The sequence below is a fragment of the Notolabrus celidotus genome, chromosome 2 (assembly GCF_009762535.1).
Source record: "Notolabrus celidotus isolate fNotCel1 chromosome 2, fNotCel1.pri, whole genome shotgun sequence".
In the NCBI taxonomy this organism is placed as follows: Eukaryota; Metazoa; Chordata; class Actinopteri; order Labriformes; family Labridae; genus Notolabrus; species Notolabrus celidotus.
The window spans coordinates 38,502,773-38,528,406 of record NC_048273.1 but is presented as its reverse complement, the minus strand read 5'-3'; the positions used below and the strand labels follow the sequence as shown (position 1 = coordinate 38,528,406).

Below are 25,634 nucleotides of genomic sequence, written 5' to 3'. Positions count from 1 at the left end.
GCTTTAATAGACTTCCTCTGTGTGCTTTTTGATCTCTCCATAAGAAGACTGATTTCTGTATCTTCTGTGTTCAGACACAGGATGACTCCAGACGGCACGCTGGTGATCAGAAACATGGAGAAAAAGGATGGAGGAGTGTACGGCTGCCTCGCCAGTAACCAGGCTGGAACAGACACCATGACTTCCATTCTTTCTTACAATGGTGAGCACAAAACATATACAGTTCATTAGCTTCATGCTCATTTTATACACTTCCAGACATTTTTTGCTGACTGGAGGAAGATTTGTTGCAACCTGTACAGTTCACGGTCAGTCACTGCGCTCACACATGGAGACAGACAACTGTTCACCTTTACCTTCACAGCTATGAGCAGTTCAACTCTCTATCAACTCAACTTTATTTATATAGCACCTTTCATACAGAAAACATGCAGCCCAAAATGCTTCACAGAATAACAGAGAGACAGAAAACAACAGCAATGGAAAAATTATAAAAGGCAGGATTATAAATAAAATACTTAAAAATAAAATCAAATCAATACAGTAAAATTAATAAAATAAGTAAGACTGGAAAGAGAAGTTAAAAATAAGGTAGAGTTAACAAGATCAGATGAATACAAGAAATAAATAGAGAAATACATGATTAAATAAGATAAATACATGTTAAAGCAATGATTCAAATAGTAATGATTCAAATAATAGTAAAAATAATAAAAATAATAAAAATAATAATGCAGTCCAGGGCTAAAAATAAATTACTCCAAATTAAAAGCTAAATTAAAAAGATAAGTCTTTAGTTTACTTTTAAAAACACCCAGAGAGCTCACCGTTTTAATGTCCAGAGGCAGAGAGTTCCACAGCTTAAGGGCGTAAAAACAGAAAGCTCTCTGGCCGGCGCCTGTGTGAGACACTTGAGGAACATTTAAAAGGGAAAAGTTGTTAGAGTAGCAACTGAACCTTACATACTCTTAAAACTGAGGGAGAAAACTGGACACCTAATAAAAAGCCAGCTGACAGGGTCAAACGTAGACAGTGTGAAAGAGTTGGGCTTTTAGAGTTGGGAGTTCAGTATGGCTGCGAAACAGAGTATGGTCACACCAAGCTGCAAAAAAAGGTGTTCAATAAGCTTTTATGAGTTTCTATCCTGCTTGAGACACTGTTATGGTAGCCACTTGAAAATCCCAGGTAGCCCTGCCCCAAAGCATACCTGGCTTTATCTTAATTTAACTATAAATGAGATTGTGATATAAAAAATTAACAAAGCTATTTTGAAAACAACCTTAAAGTAGCCTTTGAAACAAAAAACTCTGGTTTCACATAAACAGGCTTACTTCCGTTACCAGATGAGTCGCCCCTAGTGGCCTTTAACAGGACTGCAAGTTCAAGGCGCTTCGCTGGTTTTACCCTCTTGTTATGTGTAGTCTACTGGTCTGCTATGCATACATGCACAATTTGTTCTGCTCTCCCCCTGGCTCTCTATTGCAGACTTATGGTTCTCTTTTTTCCTTTCCACCTAGAATCCCCCGTGGTGACAGTGGCTCTGAGTGATATTCTCATAAGCGTTGGTGAAACTACCGTGATGGCTTGTTCTTCATCTGGAATCCCACAACCGGAGATCCGGTGGTACAAAGGTAACAGACTAGAAGCAGGTGGAAGTAATAGAAAAAAAAAAGGTTTTCATATTTCTTAAACAAACAATAGCAATAAAAGATGAGCCCTGTTAAGGGTTAAAATATCTCACAATTTGAATTGCAAAATGTTCAGTATTTACTCACATATTTATGTTGTATTACATGTATTCAAAACCAAACTAACTAACCTCAACTATTACATTTGTTGTAATGTTTAGGTGATATCCGTTTGCATTCAACACCTTTCTTGGATGTGGATTCATTCGGAGGTACACTGACCATCAAGAAGACTCAGAATTTTGATGCTGGAGATTACACCTGTGTAGCTGTCAATGCTGCTGGCACCTCATCAGGAAAGATCTCTCTTGATGTTGGAGGTAAGAGTGACACAGAGTTTAATAAACCTTGTAAAAAATAAATTTCCGTCCAGTGAACTCAGCATAGAAACAAGAATTGGGTAGCCCTACTATAGCTGTGAAGGTACAGTCTGCCAAAAAATTAATTTAAAGGTTTTGGGCAATAAATTGTTGCTTCTGCCTTGTATTACAAAATTACTGCAATTAACTTTTTGCACAAGATGAAACCAAGTAACTAATTTCAGAAATAGAAAGAAAGTACATATTTAAAAAGTATAAAGAATAAGTGGTTAAACAAACTGTATCATGAAATTGGGATAAATGTGAATGAGAAAATATTCAAAAACACCTGTGTCTTAGGGGGAATGCATGAACAAAGCCAGCCTTAAGTGGGATTTTAGATACCTGTTGCAGCTTTTACAGAAATCTACTTTAAACTACTACTCTAAAGACTAGGTCATACTGGTGCATGATACCTCTATAAAATGCAACAAAGACGTCTTAAGTTCTTTAAAGAAAGACGCCTTTGCCAGATTAAGGGCAGGATGTGTCTGGTTTAAACCTATGCAGGGTTAAACTACTAGAGTGTCGAGGTACCCATGTGTGGTTAACTGTGCAAGCTTAGACTCAAACACATGCACAAGGTAAAAAATAACATCAACCACAACACCCGATGCATACTTTAAAGTCTCAGGAAACGTAAATTGAATATTTAAAATTCACATAGAATATCAAAATTAAATGTCTAATCAAGCTTCAACAAAGATCTGAGTGAAAATAAACATCCATAACTCTGAGAAAACTGTGTTCAGAAACAGCTTATTTTACAGGTCAGAGCATTTCTCAGGACTGTGTGGGCGTGGCCTAACTCTTTGATTGACAGGTCAAGAGAGAGTTCACAGCCTGCATGTTTGAGCCGTCTGACTCCGAATCTAAAGACATCAAAGCTCCAGAATCTGAAATTATTTATTTCAAATAGACGTTAAGGTTTTTGGGACTTTAAACGCATACAGCTCAAAACATCTGGTCCTATGATCAATGAATCACCTAAGCAGACATGATGGAAGTCTTGATTGTCTGTAAAATATAATACAGATGATAGGTTTCCCTTAAACTCTTTGACCCTCGCTGTTTTCAACTTTTCTTTGTAGCCCCACCTAAGTTCATCCGAGAGCCATCAGATGTGGCCCTGGACATTGGGTCCACTGTGACTCTGCCCTGCTCCACAGAGGGTCACCCAGAACCCCGGGTCACCTGGAGGAGAGAGGATGGACTTCCCATTTTCAACACACGGCGCACGCAGGGCACTGTGAGGCAAAACACAGGAGGTCTACACATCACCAGTGAGTTTTTTAGTGGGTTATAATGTGCATACCTATTACACATGTATATGCTGGAGGTTATGCCTGAATATAAACCTATTTTTTCACCCAGACCTGTGGGTGGATGATGAGGGGGTGTACGTCTGTGAGGCTCAAAACCAGTTTGGTAGGATCCGGCAAGAGGCCAGAATCACTGTGACTGGATTGGGTGAGTGCAACTATTTTAAAGTCTTGCATCTCTGACTCTTGATTTCTGTCTATCTCTCTCTAATATCAAGTAAATGCAAGTATCCTTGCAGTATTCTTTTTGAAAGGCAGCATTCATTACTTGTTTTATGCATCTTGACTATTGACTGATTAGCCTTTAAATCCTCAAGGGAAATTCATAATGGTTGCTTCCAGTAAGTTCAGGGTAAAGTGCTCCAGTCTGGCTACAAAATACATTTGCACACTCATACATTACATATTCCTTTTGCTGAACATGCACTTTTCTGAGTATGTCTGCTCACACACCATGTTTACTTTCCATGTTCACTACATTTTCTAAAACAACACATACAGTACCTTCAAGTTTTTACTTTCTCCTGCATTCCTTTGTGCGTGTGTGTGTTTTAGCCTTTTAAGAAAAGCCCAAGTTCATTAGCACGTTTCAGCAGGAGTGTTTTAACAAAGGCTCCTTGTTAGCCACTGTTTCTGTTTCATGGTTCTCTCTACAGTGGAAACACACCAAGCTCTCATATGTGGGCCAAAGGTTAGAAACAGCAGATCCACCCAGATGAAATGTATTACTGCCCCAGTGCCCCGTTTCCCTGCTGACAGATCCCTCTCATGAGTCACACACGCCCAATACAGAAGCACATGTAGAGAAGCTTCTTTGGAAAATGGTTCAAGTTGAGCGCAATGGAGTTGGCATATGGCCTGTATGTGAACTTGCATGTGTGTGTTTGTGAGATTTTGTTCCCAGCGAGTCAGGGTGGTCGTCAAATTCCCTTGAAGACAACCTGTTGTCCATCACAGCCCCCGCCCATGACATCAGCCTTGTCATAAAGTGTGCCCATATCTGTGTGTAAAGAAGTGTGCATATGTGAGGGTAGAAAGGAGTGTGTTTATACTTATAGCAGCTGTGGAAAATGTTGACTGTATATGCTGTACTGTTCATGTGTTCATGGAGATGAAGCATTCTGTATTCAATGTGTGTCTCTGCTTTCCTGGAGTTGTTTTTGGGGTGTATTTGATCTCCTTGGTGTTTTGCATCCCAACAGAATCAAAGGGCGTCACAGGAATTTAACCTCTCCCTGTTGATATGAAACTACTTCACTACTTTACTTTTATATCCTCCTTGACTTGTAAATATTTGTCTTAACTCATGTAACTGTTGCATTGTACCCGCAGTCCCGCCTGTCATTGCATTGAGCCCGTCTGTGCTCAGCGTGATCGAAGACCAGCAGGTGACTTTGCCCTGCGTGCTGTTGGCTGGGAATCCATTACCCGAGAGGCAGTGGCTGCACAACTACGGCTTGGTGAGCACATGCAAAGGAAACAAGTATTTTCCATGTCTTTATAATCTATGTGAGTAACCAGGGTTTCAATTCACATACACACATATCTTTCAGGTGATGTCAGACCAGTATGTGACGGTGAGGAGGGACGGTAGTTTGCATATTGAGAGAGTCCGCCTAGAGGATGCAGGGGACTACACCTGTTTGGCTGAAAGTGCGGTCGGGGCCACCAATCATACCACCACTGTCAACGTCTATGGTATTGAACACAACCATACATATTTGGACAATGCATCTGTCAACAGGATAAATATGTCAGTTTAGTCTCATAGATACCGCATGAAGACTTGGAAAATGTACACTACTGTTCAAAAGTTTGGGGTCACCCAGACAATTTTGTGTTTTTCATGAAAACTCACACTTTTATTTATCAAATGAGTTACAAAATGAAAAGAAAATATAGTCAGGACATTGAGAATGTTAGAAATAATGATTTTTAGTTGAAATAATAATTTTGTCCTTCAAACTTTGCTTTCATCAAAGAATGCTCCCTTTGCAGCAATTACAGCATTGCAGACCTTTGGCATTCTAGCTGTTAATTTGTTGAGGGAATCTGAAGAAATTTCACCCCACACTTTCTGAAGCACCTCCCACAAGTTGGATTGACTTGATGGGCACTTCTTGCGTACCATACGGTCAAGCTGCTCCCACAACAGCTCAATGGGGTTGAGATCTGGTGACTGCGCTGTCCACTCCATTACAGACAGAATACCAGCTGCCTGCTTCTTTCCTAAATAGTTCTTGCATAATCTGGAAGTGTGCTTTGAGTCATTGTCCTGTTGTAGGAGGAAATTGGCTCCAATCAAGCACTGTCCACAGGTTGGACAGTGCTTATGGCATGGTGTTGCAAAATTGAGTGATAGCCTTCATTATTCAAAATCCCTTTTATTTTTTTACAAATCTCCCACTTTACCTGCACCAAAGCAGCCCCAGACCATCACATTACCTCCACCATGCTTAACAGATGGTGTCAGGCACTCTTCCAGCATCTTTTCACTTGTTCTGCGTCTCACTAATCTTCTTCTGTGTGATCCAAACACCTCAAACTTTGATTCGTCTGTCCATAACACTTTTTTCCAATCTTCCTCTGTCCAATGTCTGTGTTCTTTTGCCCATATTAATCTTTTCCTTTTATTGGCCAGTCTCAGATATGGCTTTTTCTTTGCCACTCTGCCTAGAAGGCCAGCATCCCGGAGTCTCCTCTTCACTGTAGACGTTGACACTGGCGTTTTGCGGGTACCATTTAATGAAGCTGCCAGTTCAGGACCTGTGAGGCGTCTATTTCTCAAACTAGAGACTCTACTGTACTTGTCTTCTTGTACTGTTGTGCACCGGGGCCTCCCACTTCTCTTTCTACTCTGGTTAGAGCCTGTTTGTGCTGTTCTCTGAAGGGAGTAGTACACATCGTTGTAGGAAATCTTCAGTTTCTTGGAAATTTCTCGCATGGAATAGCCTTCATTTCTAAGAACAAGAATAGACTGTGGAGTTTCATATGAAAGTTCTCTTTTTCTGGCCATTCTGAGAGTATAATCGAACCCAAAAATGTGATGTTCCAGATACTCAACTAGCTCAAAGAAAGTCCAGTTTTACAGCTTCTCTAACCAGCAAAACCCTTTTCAGCTGTGCTAACGTAACTGCACAAGGGTTTTCAAGATGTTTCTAATCATCCATTAGCTTTCTAAAGCGATTAGCAAACACAATGTACCATTAGAACACTGGAGTGATGGTTGCTGGAAATGAGCCTCTACACACCTATGTAGATATTCAATTAAAAACCAGATGTTTGCAGCTAGAATAGTCATTTACCACATTAACAATGTATAGAGTGTATTTCTGATCAATTTAATGTTATCTTCATTGAAAAAAAACAGTGCTTTTCTTTCAAAAATAAGGAAATTTCTAAGTGACCCCAAACTTTTGAACGGTAGTGTATATGCAGCAGGAAATGGGGAAAACTACATTACTGCTGACTGCACAGGACTAGTAGTTGTAGTAAGTTGTGTGCAAGATGACATGTACACTTTGAGATACCATTGGTTAGCATTGCACACAAAATAGAAAAGCAAAAGATCCAAAACTCTAACGATGGCTTCATTCCTCATCGTGCAGTCAGCCTGAGATTCTTGATTTTGTGTATACCTGGGTAATATAAATGGAGCTTAGCCTCAAAAGTAAATAAAAAGGACTATTGTTGATGTTTTATGAGTTATGAAATACCCCCTGTGTTTCAAATTGTCACAGGCCTCCCCTAATTCTTACTGCACCTCTTAAACATCTCCTTTACACCGCAGATGGCCCATAACCTCATGAATAGGATTATCTTTGAGGTTGTATTAAAACCAGCAGCAGCTGAGGGTAATAGCAGAGTTTGGAGCACAGTGAGAGAAGAAAATGTGTTCCCCATTTATACAAAAGGCCGTCTTTGTCAGATTCTACTAAGTTACATAGAAATCACAGACAGGATAGACATAAAAAACAGGATGGGCTTAAACTTCACACAGAGCACTGGACAGTTACACGATTGAGCAATGAGAATACTTTGAATAAATCCTTCATGAAGGGATGCACATGCACAAGTTGTTGTTGTGTACAGTGTGTGATTTATTGTTTGCTTCAATTGCTTGGTTCATTTTTCACTTTTAAGAAGATGCACCAAGCCTCCAAGGGAAGATGTTTTCTTGGGCTTTCAGCTAATGCTACATGAAACTACACACCGAAACAAGACAACAGAACCTGCAGTATATTTTGGACGGTTGAATTTGTGAACACTTGATGACACATTTCTGACTCACTGCGTCTCATGTTTTTTATTATTTTCCCAGTGGTTCCCACCATACAGCTTGGCCCTCAGGTGTTTAGCACAATTGAAGGCACGCCCATCCCTCTGCCCTGCCACGCCAATGGAGTACCGACCCCTGACATCACCTGGGCCAAGGTGTGTATGGGCATTATCTTTCCGAGTATGAAACAAGAAGAGGTACTAAACCTAGATTGCTTATTTGGTATTTAACAGCCATATCTTACCAGAACATGCATCATGCATATAAGTTTTAATGCTAAAGTTAGCTATTTTAAAGTCATAATACTTACTGATGGTTTTCCATGTCACAGTGCATTCTCTGGTGAATCAATGCCACATACCAAGAAATGCCTGACAGCAGTGCATCAGTGTGCCTTATTTGCTGCCCCATGACATCACCTCTACCGGTTTCATCAGCCTGTACAGTGTACTAAATCCTAAAATGTGCACCTTTGTGTGTTAGTGTGTACCATATACCTGTGTGTATGTGAACAGCCCTAGCTTCCTCTCCATCTTTTACTCTTAAAGTTGTAAAAATGATGCTGTTAAAGAGTACAGGGCTTCAGGGACACATGAAACCAAAGCGTGCTAAGTTTTATACCAGCTGTTAAGATGTGATTCACTCTGATTCTTTGCTGTTCTGTACAACATCAATCAAGTCAAGATAAGTCCATCATGCCAGGTCCAAAAAGACAGTCCAGAGATGACACAATCCTCATGCTAAGACATCACATTTTTTGAGTTATGGTTTGTGGGATTGTATAACTCTTAACATTTTATTCACAGCCTCTTTATTTAACAGCAGGAAAGACAAGCAAATCATAAATTCAAGAGCACTAAGTGGGTCAAACCACAAAACCCACCTCTTTCTCAGGGTACCATGTCGAGTGTTAATAAAGCTGAGTTAATGAAGCCAACTCTGGCCTCTGCCCTTTCCCCGCTGTGATTTGTTTTGTAGGGTGGAGAGCTTCTGTACTTGGGTGGTCCAGCTTTCTCCATGGATTCTGATGGCAGCCTCCTCATCTCCTCCCCTTCTGGAAACGAGACTGGAGAGTTCATCTGCACAGCTACCAATGCTGCCGGCTCTGCCTCCAAGAAGGTCCAACTAACTGTCTATGGTAAACCTCCCCTAAATTTAAAAGATGGTTTAAGTCTGTACATAGATAAAAGAGCTACAGTGTATGTTGAGTTTGACTATAATAGATTATGACTGAATCTATTCCAGGACATAATTATTGCTATGCTTATTGAAAAGAAAGCATGCAGCATCGACCAGTTGACAATACCCTACCGGACCATACCAGGCCAAAACATGCTATGTCATGTCATACCACACTGTACCATCCCATGCCATACCATACTATACCATACCATACCACACCATACTATACCATACTATACCATACCATATCATACAATACCATTCCTTACCATACCATACCATGCCATGCCATACCATACAAAACCATACCGTGCCATAACATATCATGCAATGCCATGACATGACATGCCATACCATGCCATGCCATACCATACCATACCATGCCATGCCACGCTGTGCCATAACATATCATACAATGCCATACCATGCCATAACATATCATGCCATGCCATGCCATACCTCACCATTCCATACCGTACCTTACCACACTATCACTTTAGTCAAGAATTATTTCTGATGGATAATCCCCAAATTTCACAATATGTTGACCACCTGAACAAGTAGTTGCCTTTAGAAATCAACTTTTTTTACAACATAAATCTGTATGAAGAAAAAGCACTGGAAGATGCTGCAAGGGAGACTGTATGAGAGGAAAGAATAACACCAACCCAGTCATTGTAGTTTTATCAATTTTGATTTTGTTCATATTTCTTTAAAAATCTCATTATGTGCATATTAACACATGATTTTTGATTTCATCACATTTTTACCTAACATTTTTCCTCAATGAAACCCTGTTTCTATATGTTTTTTATGTTGATGTTTTGTCAACCCAGTCCGCCCTAGATCAAACACTGCAAGCTCTGGAGACTCATCTAACCCCATGAAAATGTCAGTCATTGAGGGTGAGGATGCTATATTGCCCTGTGAGGTTAGCAGTGTCCCTCCTCCCACCGTCAGCTGGGCCAAAGAGAGGCAGCTCATCTCACCTTTCTCTCCCAGGTAAACACACACACAGATCCACACACAGTACTGATGCTGTGCTCTGAAAGCCCCTTTTTTATCAGTCAGTCCAAAATAATTTGCTGCTGTAAAAGTTTGCCCCAATGAATTACATTTTTCTTTAACTGTATATAAACATGTGGTTGAATCCTGTAATCCTGGCTTACCCTCAAAGTAAAATTGAGGTATGTAGTTCTCACCTACCTCAATAACAAAGCCAAGCTCTTCTAGCACTGTGCTGTCTTTGCACTCTTCGTAGCCGTAGGACCTAGTTTGTGGTTTTTAAAGAATAACTGAGTAATCAGACTCTTCTCTGTGATCTGTTTTACTCTCTGTGTGCCTGCCATAGACGCTGTAATCATGGTCGCTGCTTTAGTGAAAAAAAATCATTTTGTGCTTTTTTATTTTGAAGCTTTGCAGGAATTATTTCCACTTCTCACTCTCTAGTTTATTTCTGTGTGGGTTTTCCTCTCAGGCACACTCAGCTTCCCTCAGGCTCAATGAAAATCTCAGAGACCCGGGTCTCAGACGGCGGACTTTATGTGTGCGTTGCCTCCAACATTGCTGGCAACCTTACACAATACGTTGAGCTGAGTGTTCTTGGTGAGTTAGAAGATCACAAATACTTCCACATTTATTTTTTTATGTTATCATGGTTGCAGTCTAGACACTCATTTGAAATTAGACAGTGGATTCACCAAATGGCAGGAGCTGCAACTATCTTATTATCCCTGTTACTCTGCAATGTTATCCTGTAGTGCCCCCCAGTATCCAAGCTGGCCCCAGAGTAATGAAGATACAAGTGGGTCACCCTGTTGAGCTGCCCTGTGTGGTGCTAGGGGTCCCTGAGCCCACCCTCACCTGGACGAAGGATGGTAGGTCATACCCGGTTTCACCTGACGGCAGCCTGGCACTAGGCAACATTGGACTGGAGGATGAAGGGACCTACACATGCACGGCCACCAACATTGCAGGCAGAGACGAGGCTCGAGTTCGGGTTCTGGTACAAGGTTGGTGTCAGTCTGTGTCTTTATTTTACACTGTGCTGAAATGTTATGTGCAAGTGTAGACTGTTACAGATGCTTTGTGATGTGTGTGTTATAAGTGTGTGTTTGTCTTTGATTATGTGTTTGTACTGTCTCAGTGCCTCCTGTGGTCGAGATATTGGAGCCTCCCTTCAACAGGCCCCTACAGGAGAGAGTTGCAAACCAACGTATAGCATTCCCTTGCCCTGCCAAAGGTAAAACATCCACCCTACATCTGCTTCTAATAAAATTACAACAAACAATTACATTCAATATAAGGGTTAAAATTGGTAATCTAGATTTTTTGTAATCCTTTTATCTCTTTTGTTTTCAGGTCTTCCTAAACCAGTGATTCGTTGGCTGCGTAATGGCCAGGAGCTGACGGGTAATGAGCCCGGTGTGTCTATCCTGGAAGACGGCACTCTGCTGATTCTGGCCTCTCTGTCACCGTTGGACAACGGAGAGTACGTCTGTGCTGCTGTCAATGACGCCGGATCCACTGAGAGGAAGTACCAGCTCAAAGTCAACGGTGATTGTCCTTTTTTTGCTTGTTTGTTTAGTCCCATCTTTCAGACATTTGAAGATGATTATTCACTTTTCTTACCTCCACAGTGCCGCCTGATTTCCGTGACAGTGAAACACCAGGGAACGTGTCGCTGGTCCTGAGCCACTCCGCCAACTTGGTGTGTGATGTCACCGGAAGTCCAACCCCTGTCATCACCTGGTACAAGGATGGGAGTGCTGTGAGTGAAATCCTATTGAATTAGCTTCTAAAAATGTGTTAGTTTTGTTCCAACACTGAGTAGGCCCATTTTCTTTCAATTTTCAGCTTCATTAGTAAGGACCACACCATCAACAGGATGTCATTTGATTTCTTGATTTAATTGGAATAGTGGTTCTGAATTTGATGTTGAAATTCTTGCTGTTACTAGTTTGGGGAAGCTTATGAGGGGATCCGTCATAGCTCTGGGACTAGATGAACCCCTCTTAAGAGCCCTATGTATAGTAGGAAAGAAAGGAATAGGGCAAGGTGAAGAATCTGCGAAGGAAGGCAAGGAGAGCGATAGGTTTGAATTTATAAAAGAGCCAGAAGAGGCGTGGGTGAGGTGTGATCCTGCTCCTGAAACTTTGCTAGCATCACATGAAATAGCTGTTTGCCACAATCTGAATTATGACAATACAGCACTGCCTAACTAAAGCCATATTAAAAGGGTTACAAAGTGAGCCAAATCATTGCACACTCACAGGAGAGAGACATTCAGATAGACAGAGTACCATGTTGCCTCATAACTAGCCTCAACTGTACCCCGCTGTAGTCTTCTAAGTCCTCTGAAAGGATTGAATCACAAAACCTTTCATGCATAAAAACATAAATGAGACCATAATAATCTTTCCCTTCTAGTTATTAATGTAAGTGCTCACAAAGACCAAATTGGCTCTGATCACTGGGCACACTGTTAAAGAGGACAGCACTCAGACCACAGTGGCTCCTGTGTGTGTGCACATGTGTGTGTAGGCTAGCCAACCGTGGCAGCACGCTCAAAGCTGTAATGACAGAATAATTATGATAAATTGATGTGAGAACAGAGAGTTTGCACTGACTTTGCAGGAACATCCCTGTTAGCTGGCTGCTTCTCGTTCCCTTGGCACTGCGACCAGTTCTTCCTGCAGAGCACAGATGGGAAAATCAGAGCGCTCACTTCAATCTGCTGAATATAAGCACACTCAACAAAGATGCTCTGTTGTTCCCCGAGTCTTTTTTGGCACCATGCAGCTATTTAAAGCATTTCATGTGTTGTGCACATTCTTTATTATACTTCTTATTTGAATAGGTGTTAGCCTCTCAGTCAGTGTTTACTTTTAATTGTACTTGAGTTGTAGACAGCAATTTTGGTTAAGACCCCTGTATCTTCATGTGTTGTATTTAGCTTAATGGTTGCTTTCAGGCAGTCTTTCCTAAACTGTGACTTCAGTTGTTGTGCAGGAACATTTGTGTTTGATTGCATGTATCTTTGCTGATTGACAGGTGATTGCTGGTAACAACATCCAGATTCTGAATATGGGAAAAACTCTGAGACTGTTGAAGGCTGCCATGACAGACGCAGGAAGCTACAGCTGTAAAGCCATCAACATTGCTGGCAGCACAGAGAAAGACTTCATAGTGGATGTTCTGGGTGAGTAAGGGGAGTGAGCAGAATTAGAAAGCACAAAAGTCACTTTGAGGTCCGAAAGCTCTCGTTTTGAGCGTTCCCATTTGATTGATCAATCAATCAATCTTTATTTATACAGCGCCACATCATGTTATTAACAAAGACCCAACATCAAGACAGGATCAGATCCAGTCCCATCTTACAGACAGGACTCAGTCTGATCTCATCTTAATCCACCATGAGCAGAGCACTTTGCAGCATTTAGCAAGTTACAGTCAGACAACTCACGTTTGAATTGTTTATTGTAGCAGCAAATACATATTACATGTTTGGCGCCCAGGCTTCGGCCTCATCACTCCCTGTAGATACGTTTACATGCAGACATTTAGGAGTGATGAACAAAACATACTGAACACCCCCGGAGCCTGCAGGTGGATGCTGGGGTGGCGGTGGGGATGAAAGAATATGCAGCAATAAGCATTGACAGGCAGAAGGAGAGATGGGAGATTTTCACAGTTTAAATAGACCGCCAATTTGAGAGGCAGAGGGCGTGATTGGATGATGGTTATGAGAGTGGGACATGTGACGTGTATAGCAGTGCAGCTCGAGTTGTCTGCCTGAACTAGCTCGCAGGTGTCGATCCATTTATAGCGGCAAGGACAAACTTCCTTTAACAGGCAGAAACCTTGAGCAGAACCAGACTCATGTTAGACACACATCTGCTGAGACTGTTGGAGAGAGGGATAGAGGAGAATAAGAGAGAGAGAGAGATGATAGTGATGATCATTTTCTTGTTGCACGAGTTTGGAAACAGTGATGCTCTCTTTCTTTGCCAAAGTTCCTCCATCCATCGAAGGGTCGAGCTCTTCTCAGGATGTTTCAGCCATCGTTAAACAGGAGATCAGTCTGGAGTGCAAGGTGCAAGGAGTGCCCTTTCCCACAATCCAGTGGTACAAAGACAGAAAGTAAGTCCCTCTCAGTAAGCATGTTTACTTTCTTTAACACATTTATAAACCTGAGGTGCATTTGTTTGTTTCCAGGCTGGTGTTTCTTGGCGATCCCAACCTAGAGGTGACAAACAGGGGGCAGGTTTTGAGGATAAAAAGCGCCCGTCTTGGGGACAAAGCCCGTTATCAGTGTAGTGTCATGAACACAGCTGGCAAACAGACCAAGGACTTCAACCTCAGCGTCTACGGTGAGTGTGGATTTTCACACATCCTATACAGTCAGGTCAGGTACTCTGTGTGAAATGTTCACATGCCTCACATCACCAACTTAAGCTGCATATCTTTATCATTTAATCATTTCTGTTGTCTTGTTGCAGTACCCCCCTCCATCAAAGGAGGTAACATCACCTCAGATGTCACAGCCCTGCTGGATACAGTAGTGTCACTGGAGTGTGAGGCTCGTGGAGTGCCCAGTCCCACCATCACCTGGTACAGAAACGGCGAGGCCATCCTGTCCAACCGGCAGGCTCAGTACGTTGAAAGAGGCCACTACCTGAAGATCCCCCGGGTGCAGGCGTCTGATGCTGGACTGTACACCTGCAGGGTGACGAGTGTGGCCGGCAGCGCTGAGAGGAGCTTTGAGCTGGATGTCTACTGTAAGAGCTTGATGCCTGATAATCCACAGACATTATGTTGCATGTCCACTAAAACAAAAGCAGCTGGAATGCCTGACTTAAACATGTCATGAACATAGTATGAAACATATTTAATCGATGAGTCAGCTTTTTTAGATTGAGAGGAAATAATCTAAAGCAAAGCATCCACTGTCGCTGCATTTAATCACTGTCAGGCAGAAATCTTATATCTCCAAATCCACTACTTTCCAGGTGGCACAAAACCAATTTGTTTTTTTGCAACCTAGTTCAGTCAGACAACTCGGGTTTGACTGATTCATCCTGACCCGTCATCAGCTGATCTCAACACCCTCTCATTTGGAGGTCTATTTAAGCTGCAAGTCTTCCTGTTCCTGCCACTGCTTTGCCAGTGCTACTGCTGCCCTGCTCCAGTGCTGCATGCAAACTTTCAACCCCACCTCCTCCCCCAGCACTCCAGTTAGTCCTATCTCATTGCTCCTCAATTTCTGCATATAAGTCAATCTGTGAGGAGTAATGAGGCTCAAAACACAAATACTGTCTGCTGTATTTTCAGCTTAAAATAACGTGAGTTGTCTGACTGAACTAAACACTGCATGAGCTTCAACCACAAGCTTTTTTAATACTTTGTTTTAATTACAAACGTAATTTTAGAAACCCTATTAACATGCATAACAAAGGCTATTAAAATAACTGTGGGGGGCATTGTTTGCCTAGTGGTTCAAGCGCACGCACCACATACAGAGGCTACAGTCCTCATCTCAGTGGTCACTGGCTCGACTCCCATCTTCGCAATATTTGCTGCATGTCTTCCTGCGCTCTCTACTCCCCACATTTCCTGTCTCTCTTCAGCTGTCCTATCCAATAAAGGCGAAACAGCCCAAAAGTATAACTTTTAAATGATAAAATATGGAGATATGAGGTTTCTGTCCAACTGTGTGACATATGTGCTGAGCTCTGAAGCTCATTATTGTATTAATCAGAGCTTAGAGGCATTTGGCCTCACTTACTCACATAGGACAATTGCCGCAGTCAAGAATAATGTCAAGCAGCTGTTGGTCGTCAGCAAACAATTAAATAAAAAAAAAACGTAAGTCCTTGAAGTGCACATAAAGGCTAAAAGTGGCTTCAAGCATAAAGCAATTTTACAAGTTGTTGACTGATAAAACCCTGCAACGTATGATGTAAATAAGTTCTTAATCCAGTGCCCCAAGCTTCACCCTTCCTTTTGTTTCCTTCTCTCCTTGCCCCTCTCAGTGCCTCCCTCCATTGCAGGGGGTGATGATGGACCAACCGAGAGGAAAGTGGTCCTCAGTAAACCTCTGCTCCTAGAGTGTGACGCAGGAGGTCACCCTCCTCCATCCCTCACCTGGCTGAAGGATGGAGTTCCTGTGCGGAACAGTGACAGCGTCCATGTGCTCGATCAGGGGAGTAAAATAGAAATCATGTCAGCCACGGTGTCGGACTCCGGGCGGTACGTCTGCGTGGCTACAAGCATCGCCGGGGAGAAGGAGGTCAAATATGACGTCAGGGTTTTAGGTAATATGAATGGATTCACGCTGCTCAGCACACCAAACACACAAACGCCTGTTTGCTTTTATAGTCTAGTTCTACCTTCGGGCCGACACAAACTTACAAGACATGGTGGAAAAAACATGCAAACGCTTTTTCAACAATGCACATTGCCCCATAGAAAATTACATATAATTTTTCAAGGACATGCATGTGTGTTGTTGCAATCTACAGTAATCAAGTCCAGCCAGACTGCTTGTACTCTCCACATTGATCCACTTTCATCGCTGTTCAGTTCAGCTCAGTGGTTTCTCTCTTCAAGATAAAAACAATGGTAGATTTGTCTCTCTACATTGTGCATGAAGATAAATTAATCATAGAGGATCTCTCACAGAGAGTGAGGAACTGTAAAAAAAGGGAGGAATGGAAGTGGATTATTTGAACGAGTCTATGAAAAAACACCTCATAGAAGGCTGGTTCCTTAAAAGGCCACCTGATTGAGAGGAAGTATTTTATAGCTGCTTAGATGAAGACTGATCTCTTTTGATTTATTGATCTATATTACTTTATTGTCCACCTGCATCACAGCAGCTGCATTTACAACATCACTCAATCAATCAAGCTGTATTCATGGTGCAACTTTCATAGAAATCCAATGCAATTCAAAGAGCTTTACAGCCATTGAAAACAAGACCGAAGCAGAAATAAAATATTGGTGAACCATGCTGCATATTAAATAAGAAAAATGGATTTTGAAGAAGAGACTAATGCACAACAATAACAATAAAATATATGTACTTAAAAATAAGTTGAAGCATCAAAATAACAATAATAGTATAATTATTTCAAATAAAAAGATTTAAAAAAAGGGGGTAAGGATAAAAGTTGAAGATCAAATAAATGCACTAAAAATAATAAAAATAATAGTTAAAAATAATAACTGATGAAAAACAAAAGCAGTATAAAACATTAAAGTAATACATTTTTTCATAACTAGCTTAGAAGATATTAAGATTACTAGTTTTGTATAATGAGAGGCACAGCTGACTTGATTGACAGGTGGGAACACTGCAGATCTTGGCGAGGAGACTTAAGGCCCGCCTCTTTACCTCACACTAACTCCACAGAAGTTAAGTTGAGTTCAACATTTCCAATATGGCACCTGCTGATGATAGGCTTCAAAACAGGGCTTCAGAAACATAGGTGACGTCACGGACACTACGTCCATTGATTATACAGTCTATGGTTACAGAACATTATGAAAGAGTAGGAGCTGTGTGACAGTCAGATACAAATTCTTCTTTGCAGCTTGAGATAACAGCTAAATCACTGAGAGGAAGCTGGCTCCACATGGCTTCGGGGACTCATGGGACTTCCTAAAATAATTTTCCTGTAAAATCTTGATCTGCTTCTACGTACTTTTACTGTTTCATGTTGCTTGTTAGTAAATCTCTGCTCCAGTATTTAAATCTAATCAGCACTAATCTAATCACCCAAACAGCCACGGCCTCATTGTTGGTTCAGTCATTGACAAATGGGCGACAGCCAGAAAAGCACTGTGCCGTTGTCGGCAGGATTCGAACCTGCGCGGGGAGACCCCAATGGATTTCTAGTCCATCGCCTTAACCACTCGGCCACGACAACACATGAAACCTGATCCAGCACTGATGCTTTCTGCTGAGGCTGCTGCTATCTACACCATGTGTGCATTCCACATGGGAAACAAACACCTGCTGATCCACTCTGGCTTTGCATGTCTGACTGAAACGCTCACACAAGGCTTCACAAATAACAGACCATTCAGTTTGAATGACTTTGGAGCAGAAAAGACCCGGGGAAGAAGATCTAATCTGAATGTGCTCATGATACTTTTACTTATCTTGTCCTATAATGTTACTATCAGCTGCAGAGACAGAGGAGAGAAGTAAAAAGTTTGAGTAACAGTTTCACAGCTTTCATACTGACATTAATTCAAAGATTTAACAATTTATGTGTCGGATGAATTGAAACATTACATCAAAACATATAAAAACTTATGGTGATATGTATTTTTCTAATTCCAGTTCCTCCTTTCATCGATGGAGCTGATGATGTGATCGACAGCACAGTAATAATCAACAGCCCTCTGGAGCTGGAGTGTCACGCCACTGGAACACCTGCACCTGTCATCACGTAAGATCTCCCTCTCATGGATACTGACTTAAATACACACACATGTACACACATATCACTCTTAAAACTCTTATTTTCCAGGTGGTATAAGGATGGAAAACCAGTCCGACAGGGCGAGGGGCTGAGGGTGGGAGCGAGTGGTCGACGGCTGATCGTGTCCCGGGCTCAGGTCTCTGACACGGCTCGTTTTCAGTGTGTTGCCACGAATGAAGCCGGGGACCACGAGAGGGACTTCAATGTGGTCGTCCAAGGTAAGATTTCAACACAGTGAGAATTGTAAATTATTCTTGCAGTGCTGCTAAAATGATAACATCTGATAGATGTGATTTATGTTTTGTATGCAAGCCTCAGGGATACTCCCTCTTTGGGTAACTACTTCTGTATTCTTGTAACTTTTCTTTTTCTAAATCTGTCGTTCCAAAATGTTTGAAAAGTAACTCCGTCCTCATTATTTCTTTAGTGCCTCCATCCATCCGCACCACTGGGCCTGCTGAGCGTTCAGTGGTTCTTCACAAGTCCATCAGTCTGGAGTGCATCTCCAGTGGCATCCCTCCTCCTAGTATCATATGGCTTAAAGATGGCCGACCCGTGGACACAACGCAGGGGCACCTTAAGGTTTGTTGATTGTCTGAATACAAATTCATTCATGTAGAGTTTGTTTACCACCGGTGTGTGAAGATCCTCAGTTCTACCCACAGAAAAAAAATGCACAAGCATGGAGTAGAGTTTTTTTTACTGCAATAGGTCTGTGATGTTTCTTTAAGCAGCAAATGATCGAACATATATCAGTTATTCTCTCAACTGCAGCTGTGTTTTAGTAATAATTAATCATCTTGATGCAGATGAACCTTACACACTGTATCTCTACTGATCCCATCTACTCCACCACAGCCCCTTCACTCCATTTCCATCAGTTCAGTTTCATTCTTTTGATTTAACACACTGTATGGCTGTTTTTAAACCCACCTACTATACTAGCAATAAGTACTGATTTGGCCTAAATTCAGTATGTAGTAAGTAGCATGTGAACAAGAGCAAAATCTGCAGTATGCCAAAACTCCCTGGATGTCTACTGATTCAGGAAAATTTCACAGTATGCATCAGACCAGTCTGCCTCTCGTACTGTTTCCCATAATGCACAGCGCTCGTTCTGCTTTTTCTTTCCTCTTCTTTTTTTGACTCAGTTTTTAGGTGCTGTGAAAATTATTGAATTACATACACTTCTTAACTTTTTTAAATCATAAGTGATGCTAAAGAAGCAGTTTCTCTGTCAGCTTGGTCGTTGTTTACTTCCGCTTTCTGAAACCAGAAATCCAGTGATGTCTGGTCCAGCATCCTGCAACACAGATCCAACAGAACGGTCATACTACAGACTGAATTCAAACGCAGTATGAAGTAGGCAGTACCTACTGCTTACTACATTAGTTGGTAGTACTGTATGTAGCAGGTCGTTTCGAAAACAGCCCATGTGTGTCTTTTTGGGGGATTTGTTATCTAAACTTGCTCCAGCTGGAAAAGCACTGTGCCGTTGTCGGCAGGATTCGAACCTGCGCGGGGAGACCCCAATGGATTTCTAGTCCATCGCCTTAACCACTCGGCCACGACAACACATGTTCAACTTTACTGAAACAACTTGGTTTTCTCAACAAACTCACAAAGTTTTTCTAAAATGTAAAATAACTTCATCTTAACTTGATATGACGTTACCAGTCTGACTTCCCTGTGCCCTGTGTGTGTCCTGTGTGTGTGTGTCTGTCACAGGTTGAGTCTGCAGGCAGACTTCTAAAGGTCAAAGAGGCAAGATTAGAGGATTCTGGGAAATACACCTGCGTGGCTACAAATGCAGCTGGTGAAACTCAGCAGCACATTCGGCTCAGTGTCCATGGTAACTCTGCATGTTTCTGTCCATTGTCTCAGGCGTCTCCTGGTTTCTGTCACACATATGATTCTACTTTTTGTACCAAGGGATTGGGTGGAGACAGGAGAAGATCATGTGATAATTTGTTGCTCTTGTGCGTCTATCAGAGCCTCCCACCATCCCTAACTCTGGAGAGATCATCAACCAGACCATCCTGACAGGCTTCCCCACTGAGCTGGAGTGCAAGGCCACAGGCAGCCCGTTACCTGGTAAGACGGCTCACAAACTTCCTCCTCCGTCCTGCTGCGCTCTCTCACAGGCTCCAGAGTGTAGTTTAGGAAAACTGCTGCTGAGTTGGAGTTGGCTACGCTTGCTTCTTTTCTTTATCTTTGCCCATTAATGGAAGAGTGGAAAATAGATCTCAGATGACTCTCTACAGGCGGCGCCAATCTCTCCACGTTGCTTTCCAGGTTCATCACGGATAAGCCGTCACATTCCTGTGTGATTCAGCACTCGTAGCTTCGGATGTTTCTTTATTACACAGCAGGTGTTTCAATCATACAATCTGGTGTACATTAAGCTGTACTCACTGCATGTGAAACATTTAATGAGAATTTATATGGTGCTGTTTGCCCTATTCAAAAACACAGAGATCTGGTTTTAACAAACATTAAAACAATGCTAATGTGATCCAAACTCTGCAGAGTTATGAGGTGACTTTGAAGTGATTTCCTCACTTTTCTGAGGGTTACAACACAATATCGACCTCTCCTACATATACTGGTACTCCTCTTTGTAGATGTAGTTGGATATGCAGAGATAACTTCTACCTTTTGTGCCACATGAGCAAAAATCTTCAACTAAATCACAAACAGCCATCAGATGATCTAACCTGTAGACCAGTGGTTCTTAAACTTTTCAGCCCGCGACCCCTTTGTCCTTCGAATTGCTGATATGTTCCTCACTGTTGTGGGAATTCACAAGTAGGCCAATCCAAAAACAAAAAAAAATAGAACAAAAAAAAGGCCTAAGATACTAATTTAGATAGTCGGCAGAAAATTAGACTACCTCTGTGCACAATATTGCTGTGTCCTGTGCTGCTGATATCGTCGTTTAATACACTTTGTCACCTCAGAGGTCATGAGGCAATAAAGAAAATAAATAAAGAAATGTGGGGGGAAAAACGATTTGCATGTTTTTATTTAAAATTGAACCACTAGTTTCCTCTATTTTAATAAGAAATATGGATAAAATTAAATTGTTTTTGTTTTGGAAGGCATTTTGCAACCCCATTAATGTTTTGCAACCCCCACTTGGGAACCACTGCTGTAGACCATGCTCTGCAGGATGCACTGAGACTCAAACTTTATACAGTCTCCAGGAATAAAAAATAAAACCACAAATTGCAATTGGTATGCATGTTCCAAGAGATTCAAACATCCTAACATTAAATCATCTATCCCTGCTAATTAAAAAAATGTTGAATTATGTAATATCTTTCACATTAGAAGCACGTAAATCTGTTTAGTGCATATATTGTTATCAACAAACATCTGTTCCAGCTCTTTCAATGTCTTCCAAACTTAACCTCATATTAGTTTTACATCATTTTGTTTAAACCTGTATTCATTGTCCTCTTGTTAATGGTATTTTCATGAAGTTCTTTATCTCTTTCAGCTATCACATGGTACAAAGATGGCCGACCACTGACAAGTGCAGCTGGAGTGACGATGCTGAAGCGCGGCCAGGTGCTGGAGATCGAACGCGCCCAACTGTCGGATGCTGGCACGTACAGATGTGTTGCGGTCAACCTGGCTGGAGTAGCTGAGATATTCCACAGCCTGCAGGTGTTCGGTGAGATTTGTTGAACCTCTACAAATCGGATTATAATACATCATAACTTCATGTATGCACCAAAAGGAAACCAGGCAGTAATTATTTACCATTGCTGCGTTTCTTTTACCCACAGTTCCTCCTGTCATCTCCAGCCTGGGTGGTACAGTGACAGTCGTGGTGAATGAAGCTGCCAGGCTGGAGTGTGAGGCCACTGGTGTTCCTCCGCCCAGCCTCACATGGCTCAAAGACGGCAGCCCTGTGGCAAGTGTGTCACATGGCATACAGGTATTTACACATTACCCTAAACTGGTATTTAATGTCTCTTTATACTCTAATATTTACAAATCAATTCAATTATACAAATATGTTATATGATAAGATTCTCAAAGGGATTCATGGTATTTATTCTTTGGCTTTGTTTTATGGTTTCTGTATTCAGTATTCTCTGTAAATTGTCTCTGTCTGTCTCTCAGGTTTTGTCAGGTGGCAGAGTGCTGTCTCTGAACAGTGCTCTTGTTAGTGACACAGGCAGGTACACGTGTGTAGCTGTCAACGCTGGAGGAGAACAGCAAAGAGAGTACGATCTGAAAGTTTATGGTGAGTAAATTCTCAAATTGTATTGATTGAGACGTTTAATAAAGTGAAAGGAAGAGAGCAGGGTCGACATTCAGCAAGGGGATGAGGGTCAGAGTCACACTGAAGGCTGCTGGGTTGAGGACTGTTACCTCTAGACATGGGGCACCTACTCTACCAACAGAGCCAAACCGGCATTCCTGTCACCCTCTTTTATAATGGAGTAACAAAAATGTACTATTTACTTCATCTAAATATAAACCTTTTAAAAATTCTGCACATAAAAACATCCTGTTCCTACAAATACATTCTGTGATTTTGGGAATCAATATTTTTCAACAAGTCTTACGACTATTATTAAAGCTTCCTGACCAGTTTTCATGAACAACTCTGAATTATCTTGTTTTAATGGTATGATTATTAATACGTAGACCACAGAGTTGAAGTTCATTTGAGGGTTATTTCATTTAGGAACACTCTCGTCATAGATTATTACCATTTATTGCCAAAAGGAAATTCAGTTATGCCTTGCTCTAAAGGTTCTGCCCTTTTAAGTGCTCCCTGGGTTAGTGACACAGCGTGCTACAGCTGTCTGGGGGATGCATTGCAAAATCTGCTCACGGGTACAAACAAGCTTTAAGTGTAAAGATGAGGAGGAGGAGGAGGAGGAGGAGTCTAGGTCCTCGAGTGTGGGCGAGCATCAGTGTAGCAGGGATCAGTGAGAGGGAAGATGTGTTTAAGTGGACCACCTTATTATGAGAAGGGGTGTGATTGGTTTATTGGTGATTTGATTATTATTATAATTATTATTATTATTATTATTATTATTATTATTATTATTATTATTATTATTATTATTATTATTAATGTTATTATCACTATTGTTATTATTATAGCTATTATTATTTGTGTTATTGTTATTGTTGTTATTATATATATTTTTATTATTATTATTACTATTCATATTATTTGTATTACTTTTTATTATTGTTATTATTATTATTATTATTATTATTATTATTATTATTATTATTATCATGTCACTATTATTGTGGTGGTTGTTATTATTATTATTTCTTGTATTATTATTATGATTATTATTATAATTCTATTATTGTTAATAATCATATATTAATATTATTCTTCTCACTTTTATTATAATTATTATTTTTAATATTTGTATTTATTATTATTATTATTATTATTATTATTATTATTATTATTATTGTTATTATGAGGTAATTCTAACCACACACCTCGTTATGAAGTAGCTTTAAGTGTAAACAATACAATGGATTTCAACTACTTAATTTAACATCTCAAACTGAACTTAACACAGCCAACAATAACAAAGCTTTCATCATCGTTTTAACCAAGACTTAAAAAATGCTGCTCCCCTCAAACAAAAACAAAGCCTTGAAGGAAGTGTTTTTAAATGTCAGGATTCTAGGAAACAGCCATTTTTTTATACTCAGAGAAGTTGTTAAATAAATGATTTATCAGGCTGTGGACAGATGCTGTTAAGGATGAGTTCAATCCTCGTCTGTAGGACACATTCACCCTGGCCATGGCTCTAATGTCTTTTCCGTGTTGCTGCTCTTGTTTTACTGGATTATATTTTGGCCGACTGTTCTCTGTCACAAAACAGAGCCCCGGCCTCAGCACAAAGCAGAGGCTGTACAATTGTAACAATATTTGAAAGAGGCCTCGAGTGAAACATGTGCATGTAGAGCGAGTATGACATGACTGAGTTTAGCGTTTTAGTAAACCATGTCAGTTTCCTCTACAGGGCCGAGCTTGATGGCAAATTAGTTGTTGTACAAGTCTAATCAAAGCTAATGTCCCCGAGGAAATATAAGACGAGTAGTTTACATACCGTACTCATGTGTCTGTTCCTGTACGCCTGTTTTAACATACGCTCACAAAAACAAACTTTCAAGTGACGTTTGTTTCCTCACAGAGATCAAAACGAGTATGTCCGTAGAAAGAGAGGCAGATTTGTTGTGGTAATTGCTACCATTCTCCAGCAGCTTCCTGTGTCTGGCCAAAAACTGAACTGAGGCTCTGTTTCTGTCCTTGTCGATGACTTCAGCTCTGTCTGTGCAGAAACCGTAATGAGGGGCAATGCATGGGGTCAGCAGTCATTTTCTGGAAGAGGCCAGATTCACCAAAATATCAGGACGATCTCATGGATGAACAGATTCTCAGACTGAACAGACACTTTAAATAGAAGCCATTAATAGTCTAGTCTACTGTTTGAATATAGAGAGCGTCAAACTAAGGGTGGAGACCTTCAACAGTTTGCTCCCATGTTTGCACCAAGGGCCAAATGAAACTCAAGCTTTTGGAAATGTAGATTAGACTCATCAACACCCGTCTACTTCTGAGATAATAATAAAACATTTTATTTAAAGGTGCCTTTCTTAGCACTCAAGGTCACGGTACAGGGCAGAGTTTAAAAAAGAACAATATAAAGATTAGGCTGATAAAATCAACAAGGCATGATCCAGTGTAATTCATCCATCCATTATCTTGACTGCTTATCCCGTTAGGGGTCACGGGGGGCTGGAGCCTATCCCAGCTGGCTTTGGGCGGAAGGCAGGGTACACCCTGGACAGGTCGCCAACCTATCACAGGGCTAACACAGAAAGACAGACAACCATTCATGCACACACTCACACGTACGGGCAATTTAGAGTGATCAATCAACCTGAGCATGTTTTTGGATTGTGGGAGGAAGCCGGAGTACCCGGAGAGAACCCACGCATGCACGGGGAGAACATGCAAACTCCACACAGAAAGGCACCCTCCCGGCCGGGGATTCGAACCAGGAACCTTCTAGCTGTGAGGCAACAGCGCTACCCACTGCACCACCGAGCAGCCCTATCCAGTGTAATTAATGAATAAAAACAGAATGAACAGGATAAGATGAAGTGCAGTGAAGAGGTGTAATCAGAGTGAATATGACAGTTTAAAGAGATGTGTTTTGAGATGTGATTTGAAAATGCAAAGAGAGTCGATGTTACGAATGTCTGGTGGAGGGAGTTCCAGAGGCGGAGGGCAGACCAGGCTCTGG

At 41.2% G+C, this 25,634-nt stretch overlaps 1 protein-coding gene and 2 non-coding genes across 4 annotated transcripts in view; 1 reads left to right on the top strand and 2 right to left on the bottom strand.

The window, feature by feature from the left end:
• Positions 1–25,634, top strand: part of hmcn1 (hemicentin 1) — a 112,050-nt gene that overhangs the window by 48,898 nt on the left and 37,518 nt on the right. For both annotated transcript variants that reach the window (XM_034675328.1, XM_034675321.1), the window contains 28 exons: positions 75–202; positions 1,518–1,631; positions 1,850–2,008; positions 3,139–3,330; positions 3,422–3,517; positions 4,702–4,829; positions 4,923–5,067; positions 7,691–7,803; positions 8,627–8,786; positions 9,667–9,832; positions 10,308–10,435; positions 10,591–10,842; positions 10,977–11,072; positions 11,192–11,386; positions 11,470–11,600; positions 12,884–13,031; positions 13,846–13,972; positions 14,048–14,202; positions 14,332–14,610; positions 15,865–16,146; positions 18,183–18,291; positions 18,373–18,542; positions 18,752–18,906; positions 20,053–20,176; positions 20,317–20,418; positions 21,827–22,003; positions 22,119–22,270; positions 22,459–22,582. In XM_034675328.1, coding sequence (XP_034531219.1) covers positions 75–202; positions 1,518–1,631; positions 1,850–2,008; positions 3,139–3,330; positions 3,422–3,517; positions 4,702–4,829; positions 4,923–5,067; positions 7,691–7,803; positions 8,627–8,786; positions 9,667–9,832; positions 10,308–10,435; positions 10,591–10,842; positions 10,977–11,072; positions 11,192–11,386; positions 11,470–11,600; positions 12,884–13,031; positions 13,846–13,972; positions 14,048–14,202; positions 14,332–14,610; positions 15,865–16,146; positions 18,183–18,291; positions 18,373–18,542; positions 18,752–18,906; positions 20,053–20,176; positions 20,317–20,418; positions 21,827–22,003; positions 22,119–22,270; positions 22,459–22,582 — 4,307 coding nt within the window. The remainder of the gene's footprint in view (positions 1–74; positions 203–1,517; positions 1,632–1,849; positions 2,009–3,138; positions 3,331–3,421; positions 3,518–4,701; positions 4,830–4,922; positions 5,068–7,690; positions 7,804–8,626; positions 8,787–9,666; positions 9,833–10,307; positions 10,436–10,590; positions 10,843–10,976; positions 11,073–11,191; positions 11,387–11,469; positions 11,601–12,883; positions 13,032–13,845; positions 13,973–14,047; positions 14,203–14,331; positions 14,611–15,864; positions 16,147–18,182; positions 18,292–18,372; positions 18,543–18,751; positions 18,907–20,052; positions 20,177–20,316; positions 20,419–21,826; positions 22,004–22,118; positions 22,271–22,458; positions 22,583–25,634) is intronic.
• Positions 17,682–17,763, bottom strand: trnas-aga. Its single transcript has one exon. It is a non-coding gene; the product is annotated as a tRNA-Ser (tRNA).
• trnas-aga lies at positions 19,818–19,899 on the bottom strand. The gene has a single exon. It is a non-coding gene; the product is annotated as a tRNA-Ser (tRNA).